The sequence below is a fragment of the Vulpes vulpes genome, chromosome 2, assembly GCF_048418805.1.
Source record: "Vulpes vulpes isolate BD-2025 chromosome 2, VulVul3, whole genome shotgun sequence".
Taxonomy (NCBI): domain Eukaryota; kingdom Metazoa; phylum Chordata; class Mammalia; order Carnivora; family Canidae; genus Vulpes; species Vulpes vulpes.
In genome coordinates, this window is record NC_132781.1 from 127,493,400 (window position 1) to 127,517,456 (window position 24,057).

General features: G+C 39.7%; 1 protein-coding gene across 4 annotated transcripts in view; it reads right to left on the bottom strand.

Moving 5' to 3' along the window:
• ANKRD55 (ankyrin repeat domain 55) overlaps positions 1-24,057 on the bottom strand; it is a 179,319-nt gene that overhangs the window by 37,969 nt on the left and 117,293 nt on the right. For all 4 annotated transcript variants that reach the window (XM_072749952.1, XM_072749950.1, XM_072749951.1 and 1 more), the window contains exons 4-6: positions 15,995-16,125; positions 12,379-12,488; positions 2,372-2,432 (exon numbers count right to left, since the gene is read on the bottom strand). In XM_072749952.1, the coding sequence (XP_072606053.1) occupies positions 2,372-2,432; positions 12,379-12,488; positions 15,995-16,125 (302 nt within the window). The remainder of the gene's footprint in view (positions 1-2,371; positions 2,433-12,378; positions 12,489-15,994; positions 16,126-24,057) is intronic.

The window sequence follows — 24,057 nt, forward strand, 5'->3', positions numbered from 1 at the left end:
AAGTCCCTGAGCTCAGATCAGGACAGGTGCTAAAGTGATAATCACTTCCCTGATACAAAGTACTACATCATGTTTTATTTTACTTGAATAGTTATAGGAGACAGGCTTTCTTTCTTCTTTCTCTATTCTGTAGTTTTAATTATAATCTAATCTATCTCTTAACAAAGTTAGATTTCTACTCATTGATCCTCTAATCTTTAATCAATATTGTGATAAGCTTGGGAGTCCTTCAGTTATTCTGGGAATATAATTTATTCAGACTATGTAGAGGTATGCCTTGCTCTTTCCTCTTGTATTAGAAAACCCTAATGCTTCACTAGCAGCATTAACTTACCTTTTCCCTCATTTCTTTTGCCTTTGATCTTTTCTCTTTCCTGTTTTTAGCAGACACAGGGTGTGTGCCTATGCCTACACTTTGTTATTCCATCATACATAATGGAAACTGCATTGTGCCTGAAGCTTATTGGCAAAGTGATTGAGAAAGGGGGAGAGCAGGCCATCGCTTGCTCAGAACACTCAGAAGTCGTAGGCAGGAAATCTACCAAGGTGGTGAATGAAAAAAACGCCTTGGCTGTGTTCTTTCCATGTCTGAATTATCCTTATTTCCCAGGGGTAAAGGGCTTCTAGCTCCTATACATTTATACTGATTGACTCATACTAGCAATAATATCTACATCATTGTTGTGTGTGTGTGTGTGTGTGTGTGTGTGTATTTTAAAAACACAGGCAAGTATTAGCAGTAGGCTTAGGTGGGTTTCAGACGAGCTGTGACATGTCCCCAAGAGGAAGCTGCAACATTGTATGTAAGTGTCCTATTTGAGGTCCTGCTCTCTGCACACAAAAGTCACTGGGCCACAACGCTGGTGTAAGAGTGGGAACAATCTCCTCTGAGAGGCTACTTTGCATGCGAAGGAACTGGAAACATTTCTAATATTTAGTACATATTATCTGAAAAGTGTAACAATCAGCACTGTTAGATCTGGGTCTACTTTCACTGTCCCCAGCAGCCAGGGGCCTCCCAGGGTGAGGAAGAACAAGGAACTATCACTTTGGAGCATATTCTTTCAGCTGAAGGCTGAACAGAGAGGTCTATAAGAGGAGTCAAGCTTTCGGGTATAAATGACTAAATTTGTGCCCTTTCTGGGTGAGGGTAGGAACTGGAGGTGGATGAAGCAATTGTCAACTTTGCCAAACTCTAAGGAGTTTGTGATCAGTTGACATAAACTGCACCACTAAAGCTCCTTTTTTTCACACTATGGGCAGAGTGGTCAGAGTGTGCGCTCTCATCACTGGTTCTCATTTTTAAAGCAGAAGTTTAAAACAGCGCAATTCTCTCTTTCCTCTCTTTGCTTTAAACCCCTGAAGACATGGAGAGTGAAAGCAGCGTGTGACCACTGAGTCAGGGTGGTGTCCAACCTCAGATTGAGGTTGTGAAGAAGGGGCTTTTTCAGTGTGGTCATTAATGCCAAGCCAGCTGGGAGGAACCAGAAAGCTCAAGAAACACAAGGGGCCCAGCCCTTGTTAGGGGACTTCCTCCCACACTGTTGTCTATGGCTACCTGGCTTCCTTGAAAACACTGTAATCTGGGATTTGGGTGCATATGCATTTTCAATGCTATCACACTTTGTCAAAGTGACCAGACATTCTTAGTAAAGTGCAGCCAAACCAAGCACATAATTATATATTAAAAAAAAAAAAAGCTAAAAAACCAGGTATTTAAATCAGTTTAAAGAAGCTTGCTAAAGAAAACAGGCTAGGTAATGAAAATCAGTCCTGCTTTTTAAAAGAGTTAAATAGCTAGAATAAGATCCTACGCTACTCTGGGGCAGCTCTGCCTGATTTCTGGTAACACTCCTGCAGGAATTTTGTTTGAGAGTGCTGTATTGTCTTCTTGGAGGCCTTATGTTGTCCCTGCAGCATGGAAGAAACAGCAATTGGGATCACTGGTGTTAATAATGTGGCCTCGGGAGCATGGAGCCTGGAATTATCACCTATCATCTTTCCCTCAAAAGGAGAGCAGTGGCAGTAACAGCTTGCCCTTGAAGTTTCTGGGACTCAAGAAGACAGGAAAGAGCAACAATTTGTTTCTCAATATCCAGAGGGAAATTACAAAATTTCAGTGGTATGATAGACACTTAAGTACTTAATGCAAGAAATTATACCCTAGTTGAAGCTACCCATACCCAGGGTGGGGATAAATTCCTGCCTGAGGGTCAATAGTAAAGACACAGCTCCCCTGTCAGGATAGGAGCCCCCAAATGTGCTCCATCCCTTTCTGAACCTTTATGATAGGAAGCGCTGGTTGAGAAAAGCCCTTCCTGCTACCCTAACAGGTGCAATGGCCAACCATTCATTGAAAGGGCAGGCTCACCTCATTGTCCTGGTGATTAATCTCGCTGAGGTTTGACTGTTGCACCAAGACTGTTAGAAGCCTGTGAAGAAAAATAGGAGAAGAGGCTCAAAGGAACAGAATCCGTATGAAAAAATAACATTAGAAAGATAGTATCTTGAAGGCCTCCAAATGAAGATGGGCCCTTTCTGTTTATCTAGGGGAAAGAGTCATAGAAAAGAAGACAGTGTGATCCATGAGAAGTCACCTGGCAGGGTTGCTCTATCTCTTCTCCTTCCACCTCCTCTCCATCTCAGTGCCTCGGTTGGGGGTGAGCACAAAGGGAATGGAGAAAGTGTGTCTTTAGGTTCATCTGATTCACCAGATCTGTGTACCTATGCGTGCACTTGAAGAACTGAAGTCCTCTAGTAGTTATTCTTTATTCTTTCACATAAATGTATACGATGCTTTCGAATTGCTTCACCACTCAGTACACGTGTAACACTTTTTAAATGTATAGCTTATATTAGGAGACAGCATTTACAACTTGGCTTATTTTTTTTTTTTTTTTTGTAAAACATACAAATATCTAAGCATGAAATGACACTCATCAGTGTGAAGCAACTATCAACGATTCTCAAATTCAACTTCTTTATCTCACTTGGGTCCCACACTTGGTTGACGGAAGTCAACACTGTGGGAGAGAAGTGGTTGAGTGTAGTGGTTAGGAAGCGAGACTGCATGGGTTCACATCCCAGCCTTGCTGCTAAGCAGCTTTGTGACGGAAGGCAAGTACCTTAATCTCTCTGTGCCTACATCTTCTCATCTGTAAAATGGGGGTAGTAAAAAGTGCTCACCTTATAGCTCAGTATGAGGATTAAAGCGTAACACAGCAAGTGTTATTTCTAGAACACTTAACCCTAGAAGTTTTAACCCTGGCTCCATCCCAGAATGTCCAGGGGAATTTTTTTTTTAAACCACAAATACCTGGATCCTATATTCAGTGTTTCTGACTCAGTAGGTCTGGAGAGAAGCTCAGCTTTCACAGTTTAAAAGGGCTGTTCAGGAAATTCTGGAAAACAGGTCTGAAAACCACTGAGAAAGGTATTGAATAAATTAACTAGTGGATACTCATTGCTATGAACTAACTTGTATCCACCCCCTCCAACCTCCAAATTCATATGACTCTGGTCTCCAGAGCTTTAGAATGTGACTATATTTGGAGACTGAACCTTTAAAGAGGTAATTAAGTTAAAATGAGCCATTAGGGTGAGCCCTAACCCAATTTGACTGATGTTCTCAGAAGAAATTAGGGCACACATGAACATACCACAGGCGCAGGCTTCCAGAGGAAAGACCATGTGAAAAGGCAGCAAGAAGGTGACCATCTGCAAGCCCAGGACTGAAGACTCAGAGGAAACCAATCCTACTGACACCTTGCTTGTGAACTTCTAGCCTCCAGAAATTTGAAAAAATAAATTGTTGTTGCTTAAGCCATCCAGTCTGTGCTATTTTGTTATGGCAGCCCTCACAAACTAATATACTCATCAAGATGATAAAGGATTGTCTATGGGGCGACAGTGAAGGAAATTATTTTTGGGAAGAATTATTTGAAAAAAATGAAATGGCTTAGCCTTTCCCCCAGACAGATCATTGTCTCTCAGCTTAGATGACCTGTAGTCCTGAGTGTTAAACTGCTACCTACGATAGAAGAAAAGAAAGTGGGACAATAGAAGAAAAGAAAGTGGTCATGTGGCATTAGTGGTAAATGTAACACAAAGAGAGCTTAACTAAGGAAGCACTTTGGTTATTTGCTGTGGAGGTGAAATAACCAGGAAGCCAAAGGTTTAAATCTAGTTTTATCACTGTCCTTTGGGGAGCTAGGATAATGCTCGGATTTCATTCTGCCCTCACTGCTGTGTGACCTCTCTGAGCTTCTGTATCCTCACATTTCTCATGGGTATAACAGCATGGGGTAACAGGTGGTAAGAACGGAATACCATAGCAGGCATAAAGCTCCTAGCACACAAACTTGAAAAGAACAGTGGCTCTGAATGCAAGCTTTCTGAATTCTAAAATTCCTCCATCTAGAGGGAGGAGGCTATAAAAATAATTGCACTTTTGGATAACACTGTTTTTATCTTTGTAATTATATTTCGCTACTGGATATATTTGCCCTTAGAGTTGTTTTATAAGGCTGGAGCGCAACTGGCAACTGACTTTCTTCTCTCTATCTCTTTACTGGCCACTGTTTAATCTCTAAGGCTCATTTGGTCTGAGACATGGAGGGAGAGTGGGAGGCAAAGGCAAGAGGTCAGTTGTGGTCCAATCTGGTTATCCTCGGCTAACCCTGAGTAGACTGAGATCATATGTAGCCAGACAGCATCTTCTGGGGGCTGCTCCAGGGCAGTGATCACATTGAGGGAAGTCGGGCTCTGACCAGATGGGAATGAGGGAGGAAGAGCAAGACTCTTGTCACATCCTGGGGATGCCTTCAAACGGTCATGGGATGAATCCTGTATCTGGATATTTATTTTCTTCTCAAATCCATTCACTGCCCTGCAATGTTCTGCTTTGAGGTTGACCCACAATGTCTTTATCATGCAGGCTCCCTTGCCCTCTGACTTCTTTCTGGGTTTGGCCAGGAGGACTGGCAGGAGAAAGGAGGGAAGCCACTTCTTTTTCTGACTATGACTTTTTTCCTTTACCAAAGGCCATGGCTCCTGCAGGTGGATCCTCTTCTACAGCCAGAGCTCTCAACAAGTTCCAATAATAGCTCCCTTCCTTGCCCCTCCAGCCTACGGGTGGAACATTTTCCTGTTTTGTTTTTTCTTTTTAAGGGGGGGAGTGGATATGGGAAATTATTTCACCATCTCTTGTTAATTTTCAATAGTCTTCCATTAAGCTTTCTACAGTTATCTTCTATTCTTCCATTAGTTCCCTGTTATGACCCTGATTGATATATGCCAATCGATACTCCTTGATTCCCTTTGATTCTTGTGTCTCAGATTTGTCAGTCTCCAAAGATAGACACAAATTTACAGATAAATATTATCTCTCTCTTTTTCTCTTTATTCTCTTTCTTCACGTCAGCAAATGACGTGAACCACTATCTTGCTTGCAGGGCCATCATGTATTGCCTTGGTGGTGATCCAGACTGGACTAGAAAGCAGGTGTTTGGATTCTAGGCTGGGACTTCCATGCTGTTCCATGGTACATGACTAACCTGCCAGAGGCTTGTTCCCCATCTGTCTTAATTACCAAGGGACTTGCAAACCTCTTAGTTTTGTTTTTTCACAGTCCTTGTTCTGTGCTGAGGTGGCTCAGTAGTATTTCTTCCACAACCTCCAGCTTAGTCTCTTTTTAGCATCAGCTCTGTCCTGTTCTCAGCTCTCTAGGAAGCAGCAAAAGCCTACTTTATCCCAAGTAGCAGGACAGCAGGCACAGATGCCCAGCAGGAGCATTCGCAGACAGGCAGCATGGTGAGTGGTAAGACAACAGATGCTGGGGCCCGACTACCTCCATTAGAATCCCTGCTTCATTACCAACCAGCCAGTAAGCTTAGGCAAGCTAGGAAACTCAGTGCCCCTATTTTCTTATCTTTGAAATAGAAATAATAATAGCAGCTATTTCTTAAAGATCTGTTGTGATTTTAAATGTGTTAATACATACAAAGCAACTAGAATGACATTTACATGTCACAGTAAGTTCTGTATGATTTGATAATTTTTCTTTTAGACAGAGAGCATGGGGGCAGAGGTAGGGAGGGGGAGGAGGAGACAGAAAATCTCAAGCAGGCTCCACACCCAATGCAAAGCCCAATATGGGGCTCAATCTCATGACCCTGAGATCATGACCTGCACCAAAACCAGAGTAGGATTCTTTTTTTTTTAATTTTTAAGATTCTATTTATTTATTCATGAGAGACACACAGACAGGCAGAGACATAGGCAAAGGGAGAGGCAGGCTCCCCGAGGGGAGCCTGATGTGAAACTTGATTCCAGGACCCTGGGATCATGATCTGAGCCACAGGCAGATGCTCAACTGCTGAGCCACCCAGGTGCCCCAAGAGTCAGACTCTTAACCAACTGAGCTGCCCAGGCATCCCTAATTTAATATTTTTTTAAAAGCTCTTACTCTTTATATTTGGAGATTCCCTGATCTCCATAAGGTGATTGGTAGGCCAGAGAGAGAGAGAGAGAGATCAGCTAGATGTGTGCTGGGGGGTAGGGTGGAGGGGAGTTTGTTTCTGTTGGCTTCTCAGTTTTGCTGGCTCCTTGGGCTCACAGCCTTGGATCTGGCCAGCACAGTGATGGTTGGGGGAAAAGGGTCCCTAAGCTAGTTGTCTGCCCTTCTATTCCTGAAGCTGCTGATGTGAGAGTATCCTGTAATACTGTAATATAACATCCATACACAGGTTAGAATACATCACCTGGTAACTAGAGAGCAGAACCTCAAAGAAATAAAATTTCCTTCCCCACTCTGTCATTAAAAGCCATGAAAAGAGGCAGATCCACTGGCACTCTGGCAGGGGGAAAAAAGAGAATCTGCCAGTAACTATGGAGACTATGAAAAAGATCTGCAGAGAGCCTCGTGGCTGCTTTCGGAGGAAACCACTGCTTGCCTTCCAATGCTAGCATGTGAAGCATTGTACAAACACGACTCCTTTCTCTTTGGAGCTTCATCGTAATGATCATGTCCCCTCTTTCACACTGGTGCCTCCTGAATGTCCAAGCCAAGGAAGCAAGAAATGCCATGAGGAACTGAAAGGGAGACAACCTAGACCTGCTGAGAAGCTGAGGGTTCAAAGCAGAAAGGGAAACCTGTGCACTTTCCTTTTGTACATACAACTTGCTTTCCTGTTCATAATAAGAAATCCTTTATTCTTGTATCAGCTTAAGTCCCCACTGAGCTGCAGCTTAGCTTAGGCTGTGTATTGGAACTGGCTAGTTTGTCTGTGAGTTGTTTCCATCACAGAATCTTGCTGGGTGCAAAGGGCTAATTGAGGTGTCCCCTTGGCTTGTTTTTAAGCAGCTACAGTTTGGGGCTTCACTCTTAAAACCCTCCAGTTGAGCCCTGAGTAGAAGGAGCATACTATTCAGAAATATAAGAGTTAGTAGATTTTAAAATGAGTATGAATACCCAAGTACAAGGATACAATGTGGCCTTATAATTATAATTAGGGGACAAGTAGAGATTTTTTTGCACTAGCAAGGTAGGGAAGGAAGTTTCAGGGGAACTGAATGGTCGAGTTTGATGTTCATTGGATTCTAAAGTCTAGCAACAGTCTTGTAGGGGCCAATGGCAGGCCACCCCAAGATGGGCTGCTTTGGTATAGAATTATTTTGAGTTAAAAGCAGTCAAAACTTAGTAGATTCAGAAAATCTTTTTATCTCCCCCTCAACTGCCTGCCTCTACCAGGAAGAGAACTATTAACAGAGATTCCCTTTTACCTAAGAAACTTACCTGCCGAATAGGGTAATCTTTGTTTTCCAAACATCTCCTCTCACCTTCCTTCTAATGGCCTTCCTCCCCTTGGTATTCTCAGACCCCAACCCTTCTCCTTAGCCCAGATAAGCCTCATGTTGCCTTACTATGTCTGGAATTTCCATGTCTATGTGGGTTCCCAGTACATATGCTACTAAATTTAATTTTTTCCTGTGAATTGTCTCCTGTCTCATGTCAATTTGCTGCTTAGACCATCCAGAAGAATCTTGAAGCGTAGAGGAAACTCCTCCTCCCCAACACATCTGTATGGGTGACATATTTTTTCTAGACTTGTGTATGCTAAGGTGAGGAAAGCTGGGGTGAGAGTTGGTGTGGTGGTAGGAGCAGGGATTCATTATTTAGCACTGATCTGTGGTATTTTTTTTTATTTCTATCTACCTTCCATCATAATCACTACTACTGCCATCATTATCACCAACATTTATTGAACACTGATGATTAGCAGTGTTCCATGCTTTTCACATGTTTTCTCATTTACTTCTGCCTATTTATTCTGAGATAAATACTGTATTATTCATACTTTGTAGAGAACGAAAGCTAGCTGAGCCTTGACAAGTTAATATGGTCATTAAGAGGAAGACCAGACTCAAATCCAGTTGGTCTGACTCCAGAGCTGGCACTCCTGGCCACCCTTTACCTCAATCCAAAAAGAAGTTTCATTAGTTTTCAGGTACATATAGTAAAACAAGGTTACAAGTGAAGAAACCAGGCAAAGAAAACAAGGGCAGGACAAAGATGTGGTTATGATCCTTCCTACATGTGTACCAAAGGTGGGACATAAGTTGGGCTTTGAGTTTTATACAGAGAGAAAAACATAATCCTAAGTCATAGTGTTCACATAGTACAAATAAATAATTATCAGGAGCAGCACAGCAATTCCTCCTTTAGAAGAAATATTTTTTTGCTGTTTCTCATTTTTTAGATGCTGTGACGAAGTATTTTCTGACGAGACAGTAAGGAGTTTTGTAAAGGTAGGGCTTAATGACAGAATGTGGCCATTATAGTACATCCTATAGGGTCCACAACAGTGGATCCTAGGAGCATACCAGGCCCACAGGGCAGGTTACTTATCCTCACACATGCACCAGGGCAATAAGTTATCTTTTTGGTACCTCAGCTTCCTTATCTGTAAAATGGGGATAGAAATACCTATCACATAAACATGTGGTCAAGATTAGATAATACATGGAAAGCACTCAGAACTCTGTGTAGAACATGGTAAATTATGTGCTGTATGTTCTCCTTTTCCTCATCATTGCAAATGCTGCTTATATACTTTGTGGTTAGCCAAACCAGCCTAAAGTTGTATCCATTTAGGAAAATTAAGCAGACAAGTTTTCATGGAAGGTCACTCCCTCTGCATTATGCCTATCAGGTTAAGAGTACCCACAAGTGAGACCAAATATATATATATATGTATATATATATATATATATATATATATTTTTTTTTTTTTTTTTTTTTTTTAGAAAACTATTACAATTACAATTCCACAAACAAGTGGAATAAAGAAGGCCAACGTTTGTGCCAGAGAGCATGGCTTAACTACTTTCTGCTTAAAACACTGAATGCAGATACTATCAAACACTGCCATGGCTATAACATTTCTCATAAAACAATGATAAAATATCTAATTTTAAGCAATATAATTCCATAGGGAATTCTTTAAGGCAAGTTAGTTTCTAAATGTTCTCTAGGTAACAAAGCCAATTGCTTTGCTATATGGGTTGTTGAGGTTTAACCCAATTCATTTCTGGAGAACATTTATCAGAAATGATGATTTTGATTTTGGAATACTTAACATTAACCTTTGGGTTTTCCTAGTTACCACAGTTAGTATTATCATAACTCAAGCAGAATATTATCTTCCAGAATCAGCTAAGTGTCCATTTAGGACAATAAAACTATATCATCAGCACATAGAAGGATGTTTATTTTTCTGGCTTCAGCTCTTCCGAAGGTGGTGGCTGGGTCACTAGGTATAATTTCAAGAGAAGGGGAAACTGCAACTCTGTGTTATCTCTGTTATAGTGATGTAATGTAGATCCTAGAGAGTCTAGGGCAACTGCTGGGCGTAATAAGCAATAGATTAATATGTCCACAAAAGAGGAAGTACAATTGGATTGGTTTTCAATTTATTACTGCAGTGATTAGAGATGATGAGCCTCATCAACTGACCAAATTGACCTTGAGTGTGATTTTGACTGACAAAGCTTAGTTTACCCATCCGGTGCAATGGCATGACAGAGTCAGCTTTCCACCAAAATTCATTACCCCATTTCTTGTATTAGAGCCATTGCCAGGAGATGGATTCTATATTTCCAAGTGTTCCTTATACCCAGGTGTGGCATAGGACCAGTGTGGTAAATGACTAGTCCTTATTAAAAGAATATGATCTAAAGTGAATTATATCAAAGGCTGAGATTTTAAAGAAACAAGGAGGGCTTCTCCACACTACTATTTCCACGTTTCCAGGCTGAACAAAGAGGATTCTGTGATCCTAGAGGATGGTGGAGCCATAAGATGGAAGAAACTTAGATCCCTGAGTTACCATGTGGAGGGGAGCCACCCCCAAACTAGGAACACCTACATTGGACAAAGAATTTCTTGTGTTAAAATATGGAAGCTTTGGGTTTAATTTGTTACAAATGCAATAATCACCACAAGAAAGGCATTTATCTTCTAGAATCAGGCAAATTTTGAAATGACTGCTCAGTGAGGCAGGTAAGACCAAATAGAGCCAATCAAGGCAGAACAGTCTTAAAGGTACATTTTATTTTATTTTATTTTATTTTATTTTATTTTATTTTATTTTATTTATCTATGATAGTCATACACAGAGAGAGAGAGAGGCAGGGACATAGGCAGAGGGAGAAGCAGGCTCCATGCACCAGGAGCCCGACGTGGGATTCGATCCCGAGTCTCCAGGATCACGCCCTGGGCCAAAGGCAGGTGCCAAACTGCTGCGCCATCCAGGGATCCCTTAAAGGTACATTTTAAATATATTTTTAAAAGATTATTCTTGGGAAAACAGTGTGATTTTGTGACTATTTTTGTGGGTTGTCCAGAAAATTCATTCTTTCTTTTTCCCAGTTCATCAAAAGAGAGTCATCCCTTTATGATGTCTATTGATTGTTAGCTCTGAGCTTGATATTTCTTCTCTAAACTTCCTTGTTTTGTTGGCTTTGAGTAAATCCTAGTTTTTTTTTTTTTATTATTCCTGGATATAATCCAATGATAATAAGAGGCAATGCTTAGTTGGGAATAGTTCTGGAATTTCCCAGAGCCTTTTAGTGTAAAACAGAGTGAAATGAAGAAATCAAGTTACCTCTCAACCTTGGTCTCATGAACCCCCACAGAGCCTTAGGTTTAGTTTTGGACACAGGGTCTAGAGGATGAGGCTCCCAGAATGCACCCCTGTGGTGCTGGCCTGCGCTTAGCTCTGGGGAATCCTAAATTCCTATCAGAGGCATGTTCTGTGCTACAGAGGTTAAGGAAGTGCCCAGAATGTTGCTGATGCCACAGTGGGAAATGCTGTTATTAGGTGCTCCAAGGGGCTTTTGAAAGATTGTAGACTGAGGCCTTTTAGATACAGAATTGGGGAAGCTACACTTAGTCTGGACAAAACTTTTTCCTATATTGCTCAATTGTCTTACAAAAATGTGACCCTCTTGATCATCTAACTTACTTGAATATATTTCTTCATACAGCTCCCTGCAACTCACTGACCTGGTTTTCTTTCTAACTCACTCATTTCCCTGTATCACTCTACTTTGCTGGGTCCCTTGCCTCCTTCCAACCAACAAATATTGGCATGACTTTGGGGGCATCTGGGTGCCTCAGTTGGTTAAGCATCCAACTCTTGATTTTGAGGTCATGATCTCAGGGTCCTGGCATAAGCCCTACATCAGGCTCCATACTCAGTGGAGAGTCTCCTTGGGGGTTCTCTCCTTCTCTCTCTGCCTCTTCCTCTGCTCACTCTCTCTAAAATAAATAAATGAATATTAAAAATGAATGTTGGCATGACTCTGACTTCAGAGTCCAGTCAGTGTTCTTCCACTCCCCTTCTCACTATTTGAAATTATCCTATTCATTTTGAGATTATCCTATTTATTTGTTTGCTAGTGTGCCACTTAGCTCCTTCACTAGAATGTAAGCTCTGTGAGGTCAGAGATGCTGTAATGCTTACTGGGAACCCCTAGGGCATACAATAGCAGTTGGTCCATGATAAGCACTCAACATTAATTGAATCAATAAATGCCTGATTAAATGAATGAATATAAGAATTCAGTTGACGAAAAATAGGATTTCTTAAATCAGAGATTAGAAGAAAAGGGTTTTATTCAATAAGAGGGGAATGAGAGTAGAGCTTAAGAATCTTCGAGGGTATTTTGATTTACCGAGATGTGGTCCTGTCCACTACAATGTCAATAAAACTGGATGGGTTTTGTTTTTATTCACTGAAGAGGGTTGATTGAGTGACATTTTAATCCAAGTTAAGTCCCTTCCAATGTGAACATTGTGTGAACCTGGCTACTTACCTCACATCAGGCTCAGCAGTGGCAGCGTGCAGTGGCAGACGGCCATTTTTATCTGGGATATTGTGCTTGGCACCATTTCTAAGCAGACTCACACAGCCTTCCAGCCAACCCTGAAATACAAGAGCAACTGTGTCATTATATAACACAGCTTGGTATAACATAGACCAAGAAGCTTTCTCTAATTTTCTTTCTCTTTCTTCTTTGGTATGGCTAAAAACATATTTTATTTTATTTGAAGTGGCTCAGGATCACAACTCCAATTTAGGCACTTCAACAGAGGACTAACGGTCTTGAGGTGTGGATTCCTGAGTTTCCTAGATTCCCTTATCTGTCTCCCATTCCCCATTTCTTACTTGCTGTTTTTCACTTTTATACTGAGTTTCTGGGACTAAATGTGGCACATGGTACCTCTAGCCTTCTCATTCTATGGGCTTAGCTCCAAATCATGCTTGTCAATGGTCTGACACAGGTGCCATGATCCAATTCCAAAAATTGGGCTCCTATGTCATTCTTGAGTTCTAGCCTTTACTCTATGTCTCAGTTTATCTATATCTGATAAACAAGCTTTGGTCCACTTTTCCAAGTTCCCTTTCTATTAACCACAAGGATAATATTTTGCTTATTATAGTATGTCTTTTCCCAATGTCTAGAATCCTAACCTGAGCCCTAGTTCAATGGCTCGGACCCTGCCATCTTGTTGACCAATTTTTCTGATGCTGAATATGGGGGTATCACCAGGATTGCTGTGTTTCACTCACTATGAATTTCTCAAGAAACTTTATGTGAACTCTCTTCTGTCCACTAATTCTCCAGATTGAGAATAGTATTACTGCACCTCATGCTTGTCTCATTTCAAAGAGCAGATAAAATGGCAGGCTAGTTCTCATTCTCTTTCTGTTCTATACTACCTTAATGGACTCAACCCTACTGATAACCAACTTGGCCAAGAAGTATGCCTCCTACATTCATCTAGAGCCATTGGAGTTACTTATTCAATTGTAAGTAGGCATATTAAGTAGATGAGGCTATTATTATGAAGAATAATATATTATCTCTCTCTCCTGCCATTCTCCATTCCTATATAGTTAAGCATCAAGACTACGCAGTCAGATGAAAAAAATTACTGATTTTCCCTCACAATACCGGAAACAATGAAAGTGTTACTAAATTAATGGAGAAGAGAGATAATAAGAAAAGAAACTTATGGTTCTGGAAAGTCTGGAAAACAAATCTTTCAGTAAAAGCACATTCTCATAGGTTCTAATATTGAATATTGTTTTAAATTGGCTAATAATATCTAAGTCTTAAATAGAAGCAAATGTTTTTCAGCCTTGAGTTACAGTTCACTAATGTATTAAATCTGGTTTTAGTTTCTAAGGTCCAAGTCATCAAAATCTCTGATTAAAAGGAAAAAATATGACCCGGAGACCCACAAGAAAGGCATGCTGGACAAATTTGAGAGTTGCCTAAGTTTTACAGTTTTTGAAAAACAGATCTTCTGATGGGGGAGGGTTTGAAACATTTTAATCATTTTGCAACATTTCCTGGAACTATGTGTATGTGGTTTTCTTTTTTTCTTCAGAAATCAGAAAAATCACTGAATACAATTGAAACCAATGGTCACTGTTTAGAACCAACAAGTACATTTTTTACTCACTGTGTGCTGCGTAGTTCCACATGTGTTTCTTTTTCTCTTGTGATAAATGTGGGATATTATTTTTACTACATTTTACAAATGAGGAAGGAGGTACAAAGAAGTCAAGTGATTTGCCTAAGCTTACACATCCACGGTAAGTATATTTGTATACTAAGTTTGGAGCTGTGACAGACAATTTCTAAGTGCCCTTTTTGCCAAGTTTCTCTTTAATATTTGAATTCAAACGCTGCTAGAAGGGAGTGGTGGGCTCCATGGTGCAATCCTCAGGACCAACCCTCACCCTTCCCAGGGAGCCACAGAAGAAACAGGGTGGGGTCCTTCCTTGGGTTACCACAAAGAAGAGGGGGCATCATTAAGAGAGTGATACTACATCCTGTCGTGCAGGCATACTTCCCTCAGGTAGCTCCTTAGAAAGAGTTGTCTGCAAAGGTGGCACCTCTCTCTTTAGGCTCACTACAGATCTAGGCGATCTACAGGATACCTCTTCTCAGTCCTTAAACTTCAGAATTTTGAATGAAGTGCAGCTTGGTTTCAGTCTATTCCCTACACAAGTAGCAGTCAACTTTAGAAACCATCACTATTCTCTTCCTCCATGCTTGATCCAAAATTTGTCTTTCCTCAGCTCGGATACCAGGAAAACAACAAACAAATAAAATCCATAGCAGGAGCAGTTATTAGGACATGCTGGGCTATTGGGAAAGGGGCTGAGAGGGCATTCCTGTGTCTCTCTGAGATATGAGACTCCATCTAATACTCATAGGCCAGTGGTTTTCAAACTTGATTGGGTATAAAAATACCCAGGGAGGTTTGTTTAACATGCAGACACCTCCTTCCCACCCTCTACCCATGTCTGCTCACGGTGTCTGACTCAGGAAGTCTAGGGTGTACTCCTGGAAAGTGTATTTGAAACAAGTATTGCAATACTTTGAAAAATTCTTCCCACTTTCATGTCTAAGTCCTGGAGAAAGGGGACATGCAAATAGAAAAAGAAAAAGTAGTTTCTAAAGAAAGTCTCTGTAAGAATTAGGCAATGCCTCAATGTAATCTATGCTACTTCATGGCAGGAAGGTGTGGCATGTGGGGAAAGGACATGTGCCTACTTCAGCAGGGCAGCTGCAGGACACAGTGGGGCTTGCCCAGGGCAAACCCACCACTGTCAATGGGAAGCAATAGCAAATCCAAGAATCTGCTTTGGTAGCAACAATAGTTATAGCAAGGGTTTCCAGGAGCCTCACTGGAGGTGAAGGAGAATGATGATCCATGTGTGGTGCTAAGAACTTGCTTGCCCTAGATTTAATGTAGCCATGGAGTTCCCTAGAAGGATTGCATGGAGGATCTGAAAAGAGAGGGGCTTGAAGATTTCCAGCAAGGATTACCAAGCTTGTTCTAATGTTGGGGAATGCTGAACTGAAATCTCTTGATTTCTCTCTATACAATTTTCATAGTGAGTACTGATTGTAGATTGAGTCCTATGCTTGGTATTGCCCCTTAATAGTCTGATATTTCTCCCCTACTGCCACCCCTCACTTTTCCCAGCTCTCAATATCCCCATATTCTCCAGCTACCACTCAACTCATCTTACTCTGCAATGTTACTTCAGCTTCAAGGGCCACCACTCACTGCGTATTAGCAGACTGCATTCTTAGAAGTAGTACCAAGTATTCCAGAAATGCCCCAAGGCAAATTCTGATGCAATCAAGATGGAAAATAATAATATATCCATAATGGCAATGTCACCTCTATCTTGAAGGATTGTTAGGATGATCCAAAATGACTGAGATCCACAAAACCAAATCTTTGTAGTGCTGTAATTGTCAGAAATGATTGGAGCAAAGCTTCAGCTTCTACTTCCGCTGGCTAGGTGCATAAATCCAAGAATACTTTTCTGCAAAGGGGGACCCCATAACAACACATTCTGCCCTCCCCACTCCTTGACCACCACAGAAACATTGTGGGTACCAGATAGGTTGCCAGGCATAGACTCGTGCGGCCATAAGCATCCTGCATGTTAATATTGGCACCCATCTTCAACAACAGCTTCACTGTGTCCACTTGACGTCCAGAAACTGCATGCATCAAGGGTGTGCATCCTGGAATGAGATATTTCATCAGCTTTTAATATTTGATTTGTGAAATTTATGGGCAAACTTTATTTACCTGTTCACTTATTATGCTCTTCATAGATAAAGGAGCTGTCCTCAACACAAACCCAGCTGTTGAGCTACACGGGACTCAAGAGAAATGAAAATCATTGTTGCTACATTTATAAAAACTATGTATTTTTTTCTGGCTCTATTAAATCTTCCATAATTTTGCAGTAATTGGTTGATTAAAATATTTTGTACCAATGATTAAAAAAATGCCTCTTTACTACCTCGAGAATCAGCACAATCTGGGACATAACAGGCAGTTTTATCCTGGCTTGGCCTGAACAATGTAGAATCTGGAAGTGTCTAGAAAGCAACTCCAGCCAGGCAGACAGGTCCAACAGACTTTTATTAGAGGTGGTGGATGATACAGGGCAGTGATGGCAGTCTAGCTTTGGCTTGTACACATTCTTGAGAAAAGGGTCTACCTTTGTTGAAATACTTCTGTTTTGGTTATTAATATAGGCCAAAGCATTTGGCTCCTCATGTGTTTTCTTTATGAATAAAAACGGAGCTGAAATCACACATTCTGATTAACTCGTAGGCCTGCCTGATGAGACAGGATCCAGGGGCTTCCCACTCCTTTAGGTGAAGAAACCAAATCTCACAAACAGTCCCTTGCCAAGCTGAGACTTGTTTACGTGTCTTATCATTGGTGGTTCCACCTTCTTCCAGTGAACTGCAAGCTAGGACCCTAGGAGATCCCTGAAAATGGACAAATGGCAGGACTGCTGTTTTCCCCGAAAGACTGCGCTGATAATCCAGTTTATCTGCAAATCGCCCCCTTCTAATGCTCTTTGAGTAAAAGCAGCAGTGAAGCTTTTGTCTTAAAAAGTTGTGACAGTTCCTTCTTTATTTCTTCCTCTCTCCTTTTTCCCCCTTTCCTCCCTCTCTACCACCCTCCCTCCTTCCCTCTCTCTCTCTCTCTCTCTCTCTCTCTTTTTTTGTTTGCCAGTGTTGAATTGCTCTAGTACCATTTGTTGAAGAGGCTTTCTTCCACTCTGAATTACATCTGCACTGTTGTCAGTAATCAGTTGAGTATATTTGTATGAGTTTATTTCTGATTTTTTCTTCTTTTCCATTAATCTATGTGTGTATCCCTCAGCCATTACCACATAGTCTTGATTCCTTAGCTATACAATAAGTCTTGGAATTTGGCAGACTGATTTCTCCTGCGTTATTATTTAAAATTTTTTTTTATTTTAATTCCAGCTAGTTAAGATACAGTGTGATATTAGACGCAGGTGTATAGTATAGTGATTCAACACTTCACTTGGTGCCCGTCACAATCAGTGCATCCTTAATCATCATCACCTTTTGAACCCATCCTCCCACCCAGCTCTCCTCTGATAACCATCAGTGTATTCTCTGTATTTAAGAGTCTGTTTCTTGATTTGTCTCTCTTTTCCCCCCCTTTGATCATTTCTTTTGTTTCTTAAATTCCACATATGAGTGAAATCATATGGTATTTGTCTTTCTCTAACTGACTTATTTCACTTAGCATTATATTCTCTAGCTCTGTCCATGTTGTTACAAATGGCAAGATTTCATTCTTTTTTACAGCTGAATAATATTCATATATATATACATATTATATATAGACAGATGAATGGGTAGAGAAGATGTGATATATATATATAGTATTAGGCTGAGTGAAGTAAGTCAATTGGAGAAGGACAATCATCATATGGTTTCACTCATTCGGGGAATATAAGAAATAGTGAAAGGTATTATAAGGGAAAGGAGGGAAAATGATTGGGAAAAATTAGAGAGGGTGGCAAAACATGAGAGATTCCTAACTCTGGGAAATGAACAAAGGGTAGTGGAAGGGGAGGCGGGTAGGGGGATGGGGTAACTGGGTAATGGGCACTGAAGAGGGCACTTGATGGGATGAGCACTGGGTGTTATATGTTAGCAAATCAAAATTCAATAATAAAAAATATATATGTATATATATACATATCTTGCTTCCATATCTTGGCTACTGTAATAATGTTGCTATAAACATAGGGGCATGTATTCCTTTGAATTAGTGTTTTTGCATTTTTGCAGATCATAGGGTAGTTCTAATTTTAACTTTTTTGAGGGACAAATGAACCGAAAAAGGCCTAGAATGAACCAACCTCCATACTTTGCTTCATAGTGGCTGCATCACTTTGCATTTCTACCAACAGTACATGAGAGTCCTTTTTCTCCACATCCTCACCAATATCTGTTGTATCTTCTGTTGTTGATTTTAGCCATTCTGAAAGGTGTGAGGTGATACTGCATTGTAGTTTTGGTTTGTATTTCCCTGATGATAAGCGAAGATGAACAGCTTTTCATGTGTCAGTTGGCCATGTCTAAATCTTCTTTGGAGAAATGTCTGTTCATGTCTTCTTTTCGTTTTTAAATTGGATTATTTGTTTTTTAGGTGCTGAGTTTTATAAGTTCTTTATATATTTTGTATACTAACCCTTTATCAGATATGTCATTTGCAAATATCTTTCCCATTCATAGGCTTCCTTTCAGCTTTGTTGATTCACTGTGCAAAAGTTTTTATTTTGATATGGTCCTAATAGTTTATTTTTGCTTTTGTTTCCCTTGTCAAAGGAGACCTACCTAGGAAAAAGTTGCTACAGCCAATGTCAAAAAGGTTATTGCCTATCTTCAACAATTTACATTTTGGTTTTTAATCCATTTTGAATATATTTTTGTATATGGTATAAGAAAGTGATCCAGCTTCTTTCTTTTGCATGTTGCTATCTAGTGTTTCCAACACCATTTGGCTTTTTGTTTTTAAAAGAATTTATTTATTTATTCATGAGAGACACACAGAGAGAGGCAGAAACATAGGAAGAGAGAGGAGAAGCAGGCTCCATGCAGGAAACCTGATGTGGGACTCTATCCCGGGACCCCAGGATCATGCCCTGAGCCAAAGGCAGACGCTCAACCGCTGAGCCATCCAGGCGTTCCTCCAATACCATTTGTTAAAAGAGACTATCCCTTTCCCATTGGATATTCTTTCCTGCTTTGTCGAAGATTAACTGACCACATAGTTGTGGGTCCATTTCTGGATTTTCTATTCTGTTCTGTTGAGATATATGTCTATTTTTGTGCCAGTACTAGACTATTTTGATGACTATAGCTTTGTAATATAACTTGAAGTCAAGAATTATGATGCCTCCAGCTTTGTTTTTTCGTTTTCCAGATTGCTTTGGCTATTCAGGGTCTTTTGTGGTTCCATATAAATTTTAGAATTATTTGTTCTAGTTCTGTGAAAAATGCTGTTGCTATTTTGATAAGGATTGCATTAAATGTGTAGACTGTTTTGGGTAGTGTGAACATTTAAACAATATTTTTTCTTCCCATCCATGAGCATGGAATGGCTTTCCATTTCTATGTGTCATCTTCAATTTCTTTCATCAGTGTTTAATGGTTTTCAGACCTCAGGTCTTTTACTTCTTTGGTTAGGTTTATTCCTAGGTATCTCATTGTTTTTGGTACAATTGTAAATGGGACTGCTACCTTAATTTATCTTTCTGGGTGTTTCATTATTGGTGTAGAGAAATGCACCAGATTTCTGTCCATTGATCTTGTACTCTGCAACTTTACTAAATTCATGTAACAGTTTTAACAGTTTTTTTGGTGGAGTCTTTGGTAGAGCTTTCTATATATACTATGATGTCATCTGCAAGTAGGGAACATTTTTACTTCTTCCTTACTGATTTGGTTAACCTACATTCCTTTTTCTCATATGATTGCTGTAGCTGAGACTTTTAGTACTGTGTGCAAAAGAAGTGGTGAGAATGGACATACTTGTCTTATTTCTGACCTTAGAGGAAAAACTCAGCTTTTCCCCATTGAGGATGATGTTTAGGATTTCCCATAGATGGCCTTTATTATGTTGAGGTATGTTCCCTCTAAACCTACTTTTTTGAGGATTTTTTATCATGAATGGTACTTTGTCAAATGCTTTTTCTGCATCTAATGAAATGATCATATGGTTCTTATACTTCCTCTTAGTGACATGATGTATCACATTGATTGATTTGTGAATATTGAACCACCCTTGCAACCCAGGAGTAAATCCACTTAATTGTGGATGATTTTTAAAAATATTGTTGAATTTGGTTTACTAGTATTTTTTTTAAAGATTTTACTTATCCATGAGAGACACACAGAGAGAGGCAGAGACACAGGCAGAGGGAGGAACAGGCTCCCCACAGGGAGCCCATCTGGGACTCAATCCCAGGACTCCAGGATCACGCACTGAGCTGAAGGCAGAAACACTCAACCACTGAGCCACCCAGGTACCCTTGGTTTACTAGTATTTTATTGAGGATTTTTGCATCTATGTTTATCAGGGATTTTGGCCTGTAGTTCTCTTTTTTAGTGGTGTCTTTATCAGGTTTTGGTATCAGGATAATGCTGGCTTCATAGAATGAATCTGGAAGTTTTCCTTCCTTTTCTAGTTTTTGGAATAGTTTGAGGAGAATAGGTATTTTTAAATTTTATTTTGTTATAAATTTATTTTTTATTGGTGTTCAATTTGCCAACATATAGAATAATACCCAGTGTTCATCTCATTATGTGCCCCCCTCAGTGCCCGTCACCCAGTCACCCCCACCCCTCGCCCACCTCCCCTTCCACCACCCCTAGTTCGTTTCCCAGAGTTAGGAGTCTCTCATGTTCTGTCTCCCTTTCTGATATTTCCCACTCATTTTTAGGAGAATAGGTATTAACTCTTGTTTAAATGTTTGGTAGAATTCACTTGTGAAGCCATCTGGTCCTGGATTTTTGTTTCTCGGGTATTTTTTGAATACTGATTCAATTTCTTTTCTGGTTTATTGGTCTGTTCAAATTTTCTATTTCTTCTTGTTTCAGTTTTTGTAGTTTATATGTTTCTAGGAATCTATCCACTTCTTCCAAGTTGTCCAATTTGTTGACATATAGTTTTTCATAATATTCTTTTATAGTTGTTTGTATTTCTGCGGTGTTGGCTGTTATTTCTCCTCTCTCATTTGTGATTTTATTTATTTGAGTCCTTTTTCTTTTCTTCTTGATAAGTCTGGCTAGAGGTTTGTCAATTTTATTGATTTTTTCCCCCAAAGAACCAGCTCCTAGTTTCATTGATCTGTTCTGTTTTTTTTTTTTTAGTTTCTATATCATTTATTTCTGCTCTAATATTTATTATTTCCTTCTTTCTGCTGACTTTAGGTTTTGTTTTTTGTTCTTTTTCTAGCTCCTTCAGGTGTAAGGTTAGGTTGTTTATTTGAGATTTTTCTTGCTTCTTGAGGTAGGCCTACATTGCTCTAAGCTTCCCTCTTTGAGCCACTTTTGTTGCATCACAAAGGTTTCAGCCCATTGTGTTTTCATTTTTATTTGTTTCCATGTCCTTCTTAATTTTTCACTTATTTCCTGGTTGGCACATTTGTTGTTTAATACTGTGTTACTTAACTTCCAATTATTTGTGGTCTTTCCAGATGTGTTCTTCTAGTTTCATGGCATTGTGGTCAGAAAAGATGCATAGTACAGAGAATGTTCCATGTGCACTTGAAGAAGAATGGGTATTCTGCTGTTTTAGGATGGAATGTTCTAAATATATCTGTTAAATCCTTCTGGTCCAGTATGTCATTCAAAGCCATTGTTGATTTTCTGTTTAAATAATCTAACCACTGATGTAGGTAGGGTGTTAAAGTCCCTTCCTATTATTATATTATTGATCGTTTCCTTTCAGTTTGTTATTAATAGGTGCTTCTATGGTGGGTGCATAAATATTTATAATTGTTGAATCTTCTTGCTGGACTGTCCCCTTTATTATTATATAGTTTCCTTCTTTGTTGTTAACAGTCTTTGTTTCAAAGTCTCATTTGTCTGATATATATATATATAGCTATTTTGGCCTTTTTTGAAAAAGATTTTATTTATCTGAGAGAAAGGGAGAGCAAAGAAGGAGAGTGAGAGGGAGAAGCAGACTGCCTACTGAGCAGAGTCTGATGCAGGGCTCTATCCCAGGACCCTGAGATCATGACCTGAGCCAAAGGCAGATGCTTAACCAACTGAGGTACCCAGATGCTCCTCTGGCTTTCTTTTGATGTCAGTTTGCATGATAGATGTTTCTCCATCCCCTCACTTTCAAACTTCAGGTTTCTTTAGGTCTGAAATGAGTCTCTCAGAGGAAGCATATAGATGGGTCTTATTTTTTTTAAAAGATTTATTTATTTATTTATTTATTTATTTATTTATTTATTTATTTATGTGTGTGTGTGAGAGAGAGAGAGAGGCAGAGACACAGGAGGAGGGAGAAGCAGGCTCCATGCTGGGAGCCTAACACGGGACTCGATCCTGGGACTCCAGGATCACACCCTGGGCCGAAGGCAGGTGCCAAACCACTGAGCCACCCAGGGATTCCCGGGGTCTTATTTTTTTATCCATCTGTCACCTTATGCCTTTTGATTGGAGTGTTTAGTCCATTTACATTCAAAGTTATTATTGATAGATATGCATTTATTGCCATTTCATTACTTGTTTTGTGGTTGTTTCTGAGGATTTTCTCTGATCCTTTCTTGTCTTTCATGTTTTGCTGATTTTCTTTATACTATATTTGGATTTCTTTCTCTTTATTCTTTCCATGTTTATTAGTGGTTTTTGACATATGGCTTGACATCTAGGTTTGTATATAACTTCTTCTGCATATAGCAGTATATATTAAGTTGATGGTCATTTCAGTTTGAACCTATTCCTTTCTCTTCTTCTCCCCACATTTTATTATGTTTTACATCTTTTTTTATGAGTTTGTTGACTGATTTTCTTTACAGAAATATTCTTCATTTTTACTGCTTTTGTGTTTCCTGTCATTATAGTGTCACTTTTGGTCTCTCCTTTTCATACAGAGTCCCCTTTAATATTTCTTTTTTTTTCCTTTAATATTTCTTACAGGGGAAAAATCTTTATCTCTCCTTCTATTCTGATTGATAACTTTGCTAGATAGAGCATTCTTGGCTGCAGATTTTTTGCATTCAATACTGAATATATCATGCCACTCCCTTTTGGAAGTTGCTGTTGAAAAAATTCCTGATAGCCTTATAGGCTTTCACTTGTAAGTTACTGGCTTCTTTTGTCTTACTGCTTTTAAGATTTTTTCTTTATCACTATATCTTGCAAGTTTATTTACAATATGTTTAGGTGTGGGTCTGCTTTTGTTTATTTTGATGGGAGTTCTCTGTCTGTCCTGGATCTGGATATCTGTTCCTCAAATTAGAGAAGTTTTCAGCTATTATTTCTTCAAATAAAATTTCTGCCCCCTTTTCTCTCTCTTCTTCTGGGACTCCTGTAGTACAAATGTTACTATGTTTAATGGAGTCACTGAGTTCCTATGCCTATTTATGTTTTGTTCAATTCTTTTTTCTCTCTTTTGTTCAGCTTGATTACTTTTAATTACTGTCTTCTAGGTCACTAATTACTTCCTCTGTTTTTTCCAGTCTGCTATTCATTCCATTAAGAGCATTTCTCATTTCATTTAATGAGTCCTTTATGTCTGTGATTTATTCCTTATCTTTGTATTAAGGGTCTCACTCATGTCTTACACTCTTTTCTCAAGTTCAGTGAGTCTCCTTATGATCATTGCTTTAAACTATCAGGCATGTTACTTAAATTTGTTTCACTTAGATCTCTGGCCATAGCTTTTTCCTATTCTTTCAGTTAGGATAAATTTCTGTCTTTGTTTTGTCTGCCTCTCTGTGTCTGTCTCTCTGTGTTAAGAAAGTCAGCTATGTTTTTTGTTTTTAAAAGTAGTTAACTTTGGGCAGCCTGGGTGGCTCAGTGGTTTAGCGCCGCCTTCAGCCCAGGGCCTGATCCTGGAGACCAGGGATCGAATCCCACGTTGGGTTCCCT